This window comes from Candoia aspera, chromosome 1 (assembly GCF_035149785.1).
Source record: "Candoia aspera isolate rCanAsp1 chromosome 1, rCanAsp1.hap2, whole genome shotgun sequence".
NCBI lineage: Eukaryota > Metazoa > Chordata > Lepidosauria > Squamata > Boidae > Candoia > Candoia aspera.
Window position 1 is genome coordinate 343,968,935 of NC_086153.1, and position 13,506 is coordinate 343,982,440.

Sequence of the window (13,506 nt, forward strand, 5' to 3'; positions counted from 1 at the left end):
GGAGGCTGGGACTTCAGATGCGCGTTGCATATATTTTTCAGAATTCTTTTGAGAAGGCATTCTCATTCTTCCTGTTACTAAGCTAATGTTTTGTTTTTGAAAAAGATCCAAATTGTGTGCATCTGAATTTACTAAAAGTTCTAAAAATTTTCTGAAGGTTATGATTGATTTTTTTTATTTGATTCATTCTAACTGTATCTGTAGCTTTAAGATAATGAAGAGCTGTTGGGATGCTGATCCTGTAAAGAGGCCAGCCTTCAAGCAAATTGTGCAACTGATTGAACAGCAGATTTCCGATAGGACAAATCATGTAAGTATTGAACATTTCAGCCTAGCTTCCAAAGGGGACAATGAATGTCATGGTTAATGAGGTTATGTCCCTCAAATGTACATCCACACTGCATATATTTATTATTAATTTATTTATTATTCAAATTTTGTTACCGCCCATCTCCCCCAAAAGAGGGACTCTGGGCGGTTTACAATAAAGTTAATACTATAACAACATTAAAATCCCCTAAACAATAAAAAAAAAGTTACAAATATAAAAGTACAATATAAATATATATAGACTCCCAAGTGGCTATAAAAATTCCAATCTGGTGGGAGGGGCGCTAAGGCACATGCCACCCCCAAGAATGGCTACCCACCTTCCCACCCCAAGCGAGATGGAAGAACCAGGTCTTCAGGGCCTTCCGGAAGGTCAGGAGTGAAGGGGCCAGTCCCACATCCGGGGGAAGGGTGTTCCAAAAGGCGGGGGCCGCTGCAGAGAAGTCCTGCTTCCTGGACCCCGCCAGATGGAATTCTCTCACAGACGGGGTCCGCAGCAGGCCCTCTCTGCACGATCGGGTGGGGCGGGTCAATGTCATGGGAAAGAGGCGGCCCCTCAGGTAGCCTGGCCCCATGCCATGTAGGGCTTTAAAGGTGATAACCAACACCTTGAATTGGACCCGGAAGCAAACTGGCACCCAATGCAGCTCACAGAGCAAAGGTGTTACATGCGCCCTTCTAGGGGCACCAAAAACAACCCGCACGGCTGCATTCTGGACCAGCTGAAGCTTCCAGATACTCCTCAAGGGTAGCCCCATGTAGAGCGCATTGCAGTAGTCTGTATGGGAGATGACCAGGGCATGAGTGACTGTTTGGAGGGCATTATCAATCCAGGAAAGGGTGTAACTAGCGCACAACCCAAAGCTGCGCAAAGGCCCTTCTGGCCACAACTGCCACCTGCTGTTTGAGCAGGAGTTGTGTGTCCAGAAGGACCCCCAGATTCCGCACTGGGTCTGAATGGGGCAGGGCTACCCCATCCAGAACTAAAGATGACAATTTCCTGGCTACGGAAGAGCCATTAACCCACAGCCACTCTGTCTTGCCAGGGTTCAGCTGAAGCCTGTTGCTCTCCATCCAGGTCCCCACAGCCCCCAGGCACCGAGAAAGGGCAGTTACCGCATCACTTACTTTACCCAGGATAGACATGTATAATTGGGTATCATCAGTGTACTGATGATACCTCAGTCTGTGGTGACAGATGATCTCGCTCAGCGGTTTCACGTAGATGTTGAATAGGAGCGGAGAGAGAACTGAACCTTGCGGCACCCCACAGAGGAGGGCTCGAGGGTCGGATCTCTTGCCCCCTCTGACCACCGATTGGGACCGGCCCCAGAGGAAGGAGCCAAACCAGTGCAGAACCATGCCCCCCACCCCCAGCTCCCTGAGCCGCCCCAAAAGGATATCACGGTCAATGGTATTGAAAGCCGCTGAGAGGTCAAGAAGAGCCAGGATGGACGCACTGCCCCCATCCTGCTCCCACCAGAGATCATCCATAAGTGTGACCAGTGCAGTCTCTGTCCCATATCCTGGCCTGAAACCTGTCCGGAAGGGGTCCAGATAATCTGTTTCCTCCAGAATCCTCTGGAGCTGCAATGCCACCACTTTCTCAACCACCTTTCCCAGAAAGGGGAGGTAGGAGACTGGACGAAAATTTCTTAAGTACTGTACATAAGGTTTTTAAGGAAGGTATGTTACATTTAGGAAGATAGATGCTTTTGAACTGTGGTGTTGGAGGAAAACTCTGAGAGTGCCTTGGACTGAAAGAAGATCAAACCAGTCCATCCTCCAGGAAATAAAGCCAGACTGCTCACTTGAGGGAATGATATTAAAGGCAAAACTGAAATATTTTGGCCACATAATGAGAAGACAGGACACCCTGGAGAAGATGCCGATGCTGGGGAGAGTGGAAGGCAAAAGGAAGAGGGGCCGACCAAGGGCAAGATGGATGGATGATATTCTAGAGGTGATGGATTCGTCCCTGGGGGAGCTGGGGGTGTTGATGACCGACAGGAAGCTCTGGCGTGGACTGTTCCATGAAGTCACGAAGAGTCGGAAGTGACTAAACAAATAAAGAACAAAAAATGTTACATTTAGATAATGTTCTTGCATATTTTCAACCTATTTCCATAGCTCTTGCTAAGAGACAGGTGTCAGTGCCAGCCTCACTTCACAATAAGACACAGACTCACTTAATGGGTATTAAGGATTTCTGGTTTATTGAAATGATAGCTGACAGAACGAAAAACGGGAACGGGATAGGTAGTGTGGGGGCGCCCCTTTTATACCCTCCTGTATTGCCCCGGGCTTCCCCACCCCTCAATGCCCCAATCCCTCTTGATGGGACCCTTGATGGCTGCTTGGGCGTTTTTCCCCGGTGTCTTCTTTGTCTCCCTGCGATGGTTGTGTCCTCCGGGGCACCATGTGCGTCTTCATTCCTCTGACGTCTCTCTTTTCAGTTGCTTATGGGTCCATGGGTGTGGGTGCCTTTGGGTGCTTGTGTTAATCCCTGGTTTGATTATCTCCTTCCCCTTTTCCTTAATGATCATGATCCACGTTGTGAGGCTCTTTGTGCCTTGCAACGAGGTCATGACAACAGGACATAGTGGTTTAAAGTTGACAGCTTTCTGAAAACTTTGGGTTTTCGTTGTTCACAGATCTTGTTTTGTGTGGGACTCCAGTCATCTCATCAAAGAGATAATTGGATAACTTGCAGGTAAAATAGGAACCTGACCATTTCAAAACTTAGCATCTGGTGAGGCTGGATTTTGAAAGAGGGATGCCCCCTCAGCTTTATTCAGCGTCCCCTGATGCCTGCTGAATTCTTTGGGGAGGGGCTGAATATTGAGTATGGGTTTAGCAAAGCTTTAAAATAGTGATGAACTGTGAGCCTGGAGAATTGGAACGTGGAGCCACCCTCTCCAGCTGTGCCACACACGGTAAAGCAGGAGGGTCTGAGTGTCAAAAGACGCCACCTCCCCCCAGCTTGCCAAAGAGCTGTTCAGCAGGCACCGGCATCGGTGAGCTTTGACCAGTGTGCTCTCCTTTTCTCTCTGCTGATTTGTGCAGTAAAGTGGAATAATGGGCCAACTGCCTGTCAGAACCAAAATTCACGTATCCCCTAAACTCAGCCCATCCTGATCACTGTCCTTTTAGGAGAGAGTTTCCTGCCAACAGTGACATTCAGAAAGGATAAAGTGAGTAAAGCCAGAGGGTTTTAATCCATTCCTTTGCTGTCAACACAATCTGCCCACTCCAAGCCAGGATACTACCTTTTGGCAGCAAACCAAGGAGGAGGAGGAGAGGAGTTGGCAACAGGGCAGCAAATTTTATTTATTTATTTATTTATTTATCTATCTATCTATCTATCAAATTTCACCACCGCCCATCTCCCCCCAAAAGTAAAACTATATTTTACTACAATATAGTTCTGCACCAACTTAGCAGTTAACACTTTTAATTCAATTCAGTGAGACAATGCTGCATGTTTAATAAAAGGTAATACAGATAGTCCTCGTTTAGCGACTGCCTTGTTTAGCAACTGTTCACAGTTACATCGGTGATGAAGAAGTCACTCTTAGACCAATCCTCGCATTTATGACGTTCGCAGCTCTGTAAAGCAAAGGAAAGCTGAAGTAAGATTTTGTAAGCACAGTTGTGGTTTCACTTAGCAACCACTTCGCTTAACGACCATTGCTGGTCCCAATTGTGGTCGCTAAATAAGGACTACCTGTAAGCATATACTAGTCTACTAGCAAGGGCTTGAAAAACTAACAGAACTAGAGACCACTTTGCAGTTAAACAGTTCCTCTCCAGGTAGTCTCTTTGCGCTACAGTACAAATGGTGAGCAGCTAATCACATAACAGAGTCTAAACCTTAGCTGCAGCCTTAGTGTGATCTTTGCCATTATTGTTCCAACAAATAATACACATCTTGGGAATTGGAGTAGGGAAGAAAGCGTGTGTAGTCATTCGGTAAGTTGAGGAAGGGAAATGAGACAAACCACCATGGCCGCCTAACACAAATTAGGGGTTAGGGGTTATTCAAGAGCAACACTGTTGCCCGGGTGACGTACAGCGTCCCAATATGGCCGGGCGCTAAGGTCCGTGGATCTGATTTTCATCCAAATTTCAATAAGCTACCCAGAACCTTACAAATGAAAAGGCGGGATTAAAATTTAATTTACCTTTATTTTTACCGTTATTTATATTGTTGTATTTTATTCTGTGCGTTTTATGGTTATTGCTTTTAATAGATTGTTGTAAACCGCCCAGAGTCCCCCGACGGGAGGAGGTGGGCGGGGACAAATTAGATAAACAGACAAGCAAACAAACAAATAAAATTAAATGATTCATGCAAAGTTCCAGCAAAATAACCGTATACGGTTCTAGGTATGAGGCAAGAGGCTTTCATCTCCTAGCACAGTTTGAGGGCCTTGTCGGTCACATAATAATGAAGGAAATGTTTGGTCGTTGATTAACCTCATTTGAACCTCCTTCGTTGCCATTTTCAGTCACGAAAAAACCCAGTTGTTTAATGTGCAACGCACATAATAGCATAAAGCAATGCATCATTTTAGCAATAAACTAATTGTCAACAGGCAAGCTAAAAGTAATGGTTAATTCCCTGTAAACAGGTCATGCCATTAGTCCTGCTGATGGGTTTTTGAATTGTCCAAGGAATTCTGTATTCCATACCTTTTCCACCGAAATTGCTTTCCGGATCTTCCTTTTGTGCTTTTTGGCTTCAAAGGCTAGGAATTTCATGTCTTCCCAGCACAGTAGCACTTTGCGCAGTGTTCAGCTACTCTGCCTTTTTTCAATACTTGGAGGTTTTATTGCATTTTTATATTCTGCCTTATTCACATTGGATTTTATCATTTCCATAAATCCTTCGCTGTTCTTTATGGCTGCTTGCAGTGTTTTCCTGATGTGGGTTTAGTATATTGACCGGGTGTTTTGCCACTGGGCAGACGGTTGTTCCAGCGTGGCTGACCATTGGCTGCAGTGGAATTTCTGGCTTGTTGGTTTTTGGCAGGCCATAGGGGCACAGGGGCTCACAGTTGTCCTTACTGACTTTTCCAAATCAGTTTTCTTCATGAGCAATTTGACGTCTTCCTCAGTCTTGTTGACCGGATTTTTTGGTGGTGGCTTGAATGTTAATGGGTTGTCCATTTTGGCATCATATTCTGATGTACCAAGGATTACTTTGGCTCCTCCTTCATCTGATGCTGGTATGATTATATTCTCATCTTAATGCACGGATTTCAGCTGGGTTCAGGTTGGGCATGGTGGTTTTGTTTTGTTTGTTTTGTTTTGATGTATCAGTGATTTTTCCCATTTCAGATGTGAAGTCTCCTCTTTGTTCAGCCGGGAGAAAGTGAAGCTGGGTGTTGTTTAGGGGCTAAAACAAGCTGAATCCCATTGAAAGGATGCATATTTGGGGTATTTTGCTTCAATCGATCACTATTCTGTGTGGATTCAGTGTTATAGTTTCTTTGGTGTGAATGTGCTGCATGACTTTTTTTTTTTTAATGTGACTGAAAATGGCCAGTGAAGAAGATTCAAATAAATATAGGTCACATCTAGAAAGGCATTCCTATAACCACTTAGTTGGGAGTAAGAAAGACTGTTGCGGGTCACCAAGATTTCCTCTTTGTCCCCTGCTGCCTGTAACATGGGTGGCTTCTCTTTAGGAATTTGGCCCAGCTCACCTAGTGGAATTCCCAACTTACCCTGTCTCTCACTGTCTTCCTGGTCGTATCACCTTCATTTCCAACAATGTGTGCTCCTTTCCCTTCCTCCTTGTCAGTTTCATGTTCTTCATGTTTCCTTGGCTTCTTTATTCAGATTTGTTTTCTTCAAACAAACTTTTAACTATAGGTGGTCCTCACTTAGCGACCGCTCATTCAGCAACCGTTCGAACTTACAGTGGCGCTGAACAAGTGGTACTTACAGCCAGTCCTCAAAGTTCCGGCCACTGCAGCATCCCGTGATCATGACCCGGGGGCTTGGCAAGCAGCTCGCAATTCAGTGTTGCAACATCACATGGTCGCCCTTTGTGACCACTGCCAGCTTCCAGCAAGCAAAATCAGAGGGGAAGCTGGTGGGAGGTCACGGGGGGTGACTGTGTGACATTGTGTTCAATGGTATCGTGGGATTTGTTTAACAATGGCAGCTGGAAGTGCCAGAACCTCCCTTGCCAAGCGGCGCAATGTCACACGACATTGCGCTGTACAACCACATCGCTTAGCGATGGAAATTCCGGTCCCAGTTGCCATCATTAACCAAGGACCCCCCATATATTCTGCAGAGCTGTATGCTGAATGGATGGAGATGGCCATATACATTGAATCAAGTTATTTAATTGGTGTTTAACCCTTGCATTTCCTTGGCCTTATACCCTCTAAAAGACCAATTCCCACACAATTAGTTTTTTGTAATATCCTTCCATTAACTGAAAATGACAGGCTTCGAAATATAAACCTGAGCATTTAAAGGTGAATGCAAAACCCTTCCCTTAATATGTTCAGCCCTGACCATCTCCCTCTCTGTAAACCTCTCATTTAATTGACACTTGAATTAAACATTTATTTATTAATCTTATAGATGAATAGAATAGAATAGAATAGAATAGAATAGAATAGAATAGAATAGAATAGAATAGACTTTTATTGTCATTCCACTGTACACAAGTGCACATTAAAATGAAATTTCACTGCAATTGGCTCACAAAAAATAATTAATATATTTTATGTTGTTGTTGTTTATTCGTTCAGTCGCTTCTGACTCTTTGTGACTTCATGGACCAGCCCACACCAGAGCTTCCTGTCGGTCAACACCCCCAGCTCCCCCAGGGACAAGTCCATCACCTCTAGAATATCATCCATCCATCTTGCCCTTGGTCGGCCCCTCTTCCACTCTCCCCAGCATCAGCATCTTCTCCAGGCTGTCCTGTCTTCTCATTATGTGGCCAAAATATTTCAGTTTTGCCTTTAATATCATTCCCTCAAGTGAGCAGTCTGGCTTTATTTCCTGGAGGATGGACTGGTTTGATCTTCTTGCAGTCCAAGGCACTCTCAGAATTTTCCTCCAACACCACAGTTCAAAAGCATCGATCTTCCTTCTCTCAGCCTTCCTTATGGTCCAGCTCTCGCAGCCATATGTTACTACGGGGAACACCATTGCTTTAACTATGCGGACCTTTGTTGTCAGTGTGATGTCTCTGCTCTTCACTATTTTATCGAGATTTGTCATTGCTCTTCTCCCAAGGATTAATGTCTTCTGATTTCCTGACTGCAGTCAGCATCTGCAGTAATCTTCGCACCTAGAAATACAAAGTCTTTCACTGCCTCTACGTTTTCTCCCTCTATTTGCCAGTTATCAATCAAGCTGGTTGCCATAATCTTGGTTTTTTTGAGGTTTAGCTGCAAGCCAGCTTTTGCACTTTCTTCTTTCACCTTCATCATAAGGCTCCTCAGTTCCTCTTCACTTTCAGCCATCAAAGTGGTATCATCTGCATATCTGAGATTGTTAATGTTTCTTCCAGAGATTTTAACTCCAGCCTTGGATTCCTCAAGGCCAGCTTGTCGCATGATGTGTTCTGCATACAAGTTGAATAGGTAGGGTGAGAGTATACAGCCCTGCCGTACTCCTTTCCCAATCTTAAACCAGTCCGTTGTTCCGTGGTCTGTTCTTACCGTTGCTACTTGGTCGTTATACAGATTCTTCAGGAGGCAGACAAGATGACTTGGTATCCCCATACCACTAAGAACTTGCCACAATTTGTTATGGTCCACACAGTCAAAGGCTTTAGAATAGTCAATAAAACAGAAATAGATGTTTTTCTGAAACTCCCTGGCTTTTTCCATTATCCAGCGGATATTGGCAATTTGGTCTCTAGTTCCTCTGCCTTTTCTAAACCCAGCTTGTACATCTGGCAATTCTCGCTCCATGAACTGCTGAAGTCTACCTTGCAGGATCTTGAGCATTACCTTACTGGCATGTGAAATGAGTGCCACTGTTCGATAGTTTGAACATTCTTTAGTGTTTCCCTTTTTTGGTATGGGGAAAAAAGTTGATTTTTTCCAATCTGATGGCCATTCTTGTGTTTTCCAAATTTGCTGGCATATAGCATGCATTACCTTGACAGCATCATCTCGCAAGATTTTGAACAGTTCAGCTGGGATGCTGTCGTCTCCTGCTGCCTTGTTATTAGCAATGCTTCTTAAGGCCCACTCAACCTCACTCTTCAGGATGTCTGGCTCTAGCTCACCGACCACACCGTCAAAGCTATCCCCGATATTGTTATCCTTCCTATACAGGTCTTCTGTATATACTTGCCACCTTTTCTTGATCTCTTCTTCTTCTGTTAGGTCCTTGCCATCTTTGTTTTTGATCATACCCATTTTTGCCTGGAATTTACCTCCAATGTTTCTAATTTTCTGGAAGAGGTCTCTTGTCCTTCCTATTCTATTGTCTTCTTCCACTTCCGCGCATTCCTTGTTTAAAAATAATTCCTTATCTCTTCTGGCTAACCTCTGGAATTTTGCATTTAATTGGGCATATCTCCCCCTATCACTGTTGCCTTTTGCTTTCCTTCTTTCTTGGGCTACTTCTAGTGTCTCAGCAGACAGCCATTTTGCCTTCTTGGTTTTCTTTCTTTGGGATGTATTTTGTTGCCGCCTCCTGAACAATGCTGCCAACTTCTGTCCAGAGTTCTTCCGGGACCCTATCTACTAAGTCCAGTCCCTTAAATCTATTCTTCACCTCCACTGCATATTCCTTAGGAATATTAGTGAGTTCATATCTAGCTGATCTGTGGGTCTTCCCTAATCTCTTTAGTCTGATGCTAAATTGTGCAATAAGAAGTTCGTGATCGGAACTACAGTCAGCTCCAGGCCTTGTTTTTACCGACTGTACAGATGTCCGCCACCTTTGGCTGCAAAGGATGTAATCAATCTGATTTCGGTGTTGTCCATCTGGTGAAGTCCATGTATAAAGCCGTCTCTTAGGTTGTTGGAAGAGAGTATTTGTTATGCAGAGTGAATTGTCTTGGCAAAATTCTATCAGCCTATGTCCTGCTTCATTTTGTTCTCCCAGGCCATACTTACCTGTAATTCAAGGTGTCATTTGACTGCCCACCTTAGCATTCCAGTCTCCTCTGATGAAAATAACATCTCTTTTAGGCGTGTTGTCCAGTAGGTGCTGCAGATCCTCATAGAACTGCTCTACTTTAGCTTCTTCAGCATCTGTGGTTGAGGCGTATATTTGGATCACTGTGATGTTAGATGGCTTGCCCTGAATTCGAATTGAGATCATTCTGTCGTTTTTTGGATTGTATCCAAGCACTGCTTTAGCCACTTTACTATTAATTATGAAGGCTACTCCATTTGTTCTGTGGTCCTCTTGTCCACAGTAGTAGATCTGGTGGTCATTTGATGTGAAGTGGCCCATTCCAGTCCATTTCAGTTCACTGACACCCAGAATGTCTATCTTTAATCTTGACATCTCACCAATAACCACATCCAATTTGCCCCTGCTCATAGATCTTACATTCCAGGTTCCAATGGTGTGTTGATCTTTAGAACATCGGATTCGCCGTTCACCACCAGCACCGTTGGCCGCTAGCCGTCCTTTCGGCTTTGAGCCAGCTGAGTCATCACGTCTGGGGCTAGTTGAGCTCATCCTCTGTTCCTCCCCAGTAGCATTTTGACCATCTTCCGACCTGGGGGTCTCATCTTCCGATGGTATACCGACATATCTCTGGTTGTACCGATCCATTTAGTTTTCATGGCAAGAATACTGGGGTGGGTTGCCATTACCTTCCCCAGGGATCGCATTTAGTCTGACCTCTCTGTCATAACCTTCCCGTCTTGGGTGGCCCTTCATGGTTTAGTTCATGGCATCACTGAGGTGCTCAAGGTCCAGCACCATGACAAGGTAACCATCCTTTGCTGAATATATAAAATATATTTTGTATATATATGTGTGTGTGTATGTATGTATGTATGTATGTATGTATATATATGCATCAAAACTATACTTCTCACAGGACTAAGAGGACAGATCCTTAAAGTAAATCATTACCTCTAAAAATCAAGCAATATTGAGGTTATCATACTCAGAATGAATTAACGTCACTTACTGATTAGCATTGCATACATACATTGAAATAACTACATGGAGTGATGGTTGTTGACTGCCTCTCATGATGTGGTAATTGAAATCTCCATGAAATGCAGATAAAATTCCTGCAGATTTACTAGTATGTATGTGAAGCAAAGAACTCATAGACAGAATCAATCTTCTAAACAAGCAAAAAGCAGTCCCTAAAAATTACAGTGGCCTGAGCTTCTGTAATACAACTTGTCAGATTGTTGAAGGCTAGACTACAGAGTTAACTTTCATGGATTAGATGCAAAAATATGTGAGTTGTTTGGTGCCGTGTCCAATAACTCAGTGCTGACTCTAGTTTATATCTTTTCCAGATTTGCTCAAATGTTTCAAGTGGCATTTGTAGTCAAGGAAATACTACAGATCACTCTGAGAATTAACTGAGTGGGTGGCAGTGCTTCATCCACTCAGCCCCTATTCACGCACGGAGATGTTTGAAAATAGACTCGGCCAACCTTGCTGCAGAACGTGCTGTTTCAGAACGACAACCTGTTGTCCTAATGGTGTTAGGAGGACTGCAGTGCCTGCCTGTGCCATGTTTTGTCTCCCCATGCCTTCTAAAGCTACAAGAAAAAAATGCCCTTTGGCTTTACAGCTATCACACACAAAATAGTAATAATTACAGGCACAGCGGTACTTCATTGGCATTTGGATGAATCTTTTTTTTTTAAGAGTCTCAAAAGCTATATTTTTATGATTTTATTTTTGTTCCAATATAGTTATGCAGCAGCTTGAGATTTTCAGATTTGTTCAGCTGTCTCATGTAAGTGCTAAAATGTACCAATAAAGTCTTCTCAACTCTTAGGTTCTTGAGTTAAAAGTATTTTTATATAAATATATGCACAGTGCCTGTATGTATAAATACATGAACGTTTGAAAGTTGTATTGTTAAAAGTTTAAATAAAGGTGTAAAGAGGATACATTTATTCACAAGTTCTGTGAGATATTTGGATATACATTGAACCCAAACCACAGATTCTGTAGCAAAAAAACGGGGAGGACACCTCATCAGAAGCCACTTACTTGCATGGATTGTGCTAATTTACAATTTTCATAGGAACCTTCAGTTCTTCCCTAGTGTCTGTGATGAAGGAGATGAAGCCAATGAGTTGTGAATGCCTAAAAAAGCTGAGGTAAGAACAAAGGAAAAGCAACCCGTGAAGTTCTAAAAGAGTTAATTGGTACGTTGCGTGTGCAAGATAGGAATGTACAAATATTTTACTCATTTATAGATTGCTTGTATATTCCACATTTTCTCTGAGAGTTCAAGGGACTATTGTAAGGATTTCCCTTAATTTTATCCCCCCATAGATTGGGTTGAGAAAGAGCAACACGTTCAATGTCACCCAGAAAGCAAAGGGGTGAAGCAAAGACTTGAACCTGGATATCCGGTATCTTAAACCAAAGATTCTCACACTTTCTCAGTTCATTCACTCACAACTTTACTCACAAGCACCCAAGCCAGCATTTCAGCTGCCTGTGATAATTGAGCCACAACCTGGTATTTTCAAGGACTTGCCAATGTCCAGAGGCAGCCTCACCCCACCCAGGCCCTGCGCTTACAAGAGCAAATGCTGCAACAGAGTGGGGAGGTGTGGGAGAAAAGGAAATAAGCAAACAGTGTGCAGGCGGGGAAGTGGAGGCGGCACCTGGAGATCGGCAGCTGCTACAAGCAGGCAAGAGGACTCTTAGTCAACAGCTGGGACCACAAGCCTACAATGAGCAGCATCTCCTGGTGGGAGTCCTGCCAGGCGCTTTGCCAGGAGCTTGGTAGCAACTGGGAGAGGAACAACCACATTGATGCAGCACCTCAGCCCAACTAGTGAAAGAAATTTTGGAAGGGAGCAAAGGTGGTATGCCACTTTACACAGACTTGCTATTGAAGGACTGGATATTAAAGACATACTTAATGGCACCATCGCCTTGCAAGTCCTAGAAGGGTGGAGAGCAATAGTCAATTGTTGGGGAAGGTGTGTGCTGCAATGAAGCATTGTGTACAGATTTGCGGCACTGTGGTGTGTCCAGTCTTTGGAAAGCAGAGAACCCTCATAGGTCTCCATGGCTCCAGTATGACCTAAGGGAAAGATACATTTGGGTTAAGGAGTTGCTGATAGATACATCACCATGTGTTCTCCAAAATTTCCTTTTGAATTACTGCTGTACAGCCCTGTGAAAGGTGAAAGGTCCCCCATGCAAGCACCGAGCCATGTCTGACCCTCTGGGGGGACGCTGCTTCCGCGACGTTTTCTTGGCAGACTATAGAGCGGGGTGGTTTGCCATTGCCTTCCCCAGTCGCCACCCTCCCCAGCAAGCAAGCTGGGTGCTCATTTCACCGACCTGGGAAGGATGGGGGACTGAGTCGACCTGAGCCGGCTACCCGAGAGAGAATCCAGCCTCCGCCGGGATGGAACTCGGGTCGTGGGGAGAGTTTCGGCTGCAATCCTGCCGCCTCCCACTCTGCGCCACACGAGGCTGTACAACTCTAGTATTTACCAAAAGGAAAATGATATTTTTCTGAAACAGGAGGTCATCTCAAAAGAGAATACTGTACAGCAGTGGAGATAGATTCTGTTAAAAGCAGATTGGCGGGAAATGAAACAATCTCTCTGCAAAAAACGAAAGCAAGTGGCTGCCACCACAGTTTCTCCAGCAAGAGGCATCTCTGGAAGAACGCACGGATGGCCTCGGCAGCTTAGAGGAGGCGCTCCCTGCCCGGGTCCACTGTGCGTGGAAGGTAGCAGGAGGAGGGGCGAGGTTCTGACCTGGGTGTCTCCACCCCCTGACCGCAGGTAGACGCTTATGGGGCTCCAGAGTGGTCGAACGGTCCGGCTCCCTTCCTAAGCACGGCGTGTCCTTTACTGGCTCTAGAGAGACGTAGTGCGCAAAGGAAGCCAGCTTCAGCTCGGTCCTTAGAGTTGTGCTAAATAATACAGCTTGAAAATTTCAGGACAACCCTTCCATTGCTGAATTTAGATGGAACGCAGGCTGTTACGACACAATTTT

At 44.5% G+C, this 13,506-nt stretch overlaps 1 protein-coding gene across 1 annotated transcript in view; it reads left to right on the forward strand.

Moving 5' to 3' along the window:
- LOC134488556 (mast/stem cell growth factor receptor Kit-like) overlaps nucleotides 1-10,883 on the forward strand; it is a gene marked incomplete at its 5' end in the record, with an annotated part of 50,029 nt that extends 39,146 nt beyond the window's left edge. Inside the window, 2 exons of the mRNA XM_063291037.1 lie at nucleotides 205-310; nucleotides 10,818-10,883. Of these exons, the coding sequence (XP_063147107.1) occupies nucleotides 205-310; nucleotides 10,818-10,883 (172 nt within the window). The remainder of the gene's footprint in view (nucleotides 1-204; nucleotides 311-10,817) is intronic.
- Nucleotides 10,884-13,506: the final 2,623 nt, after the last annotated feature.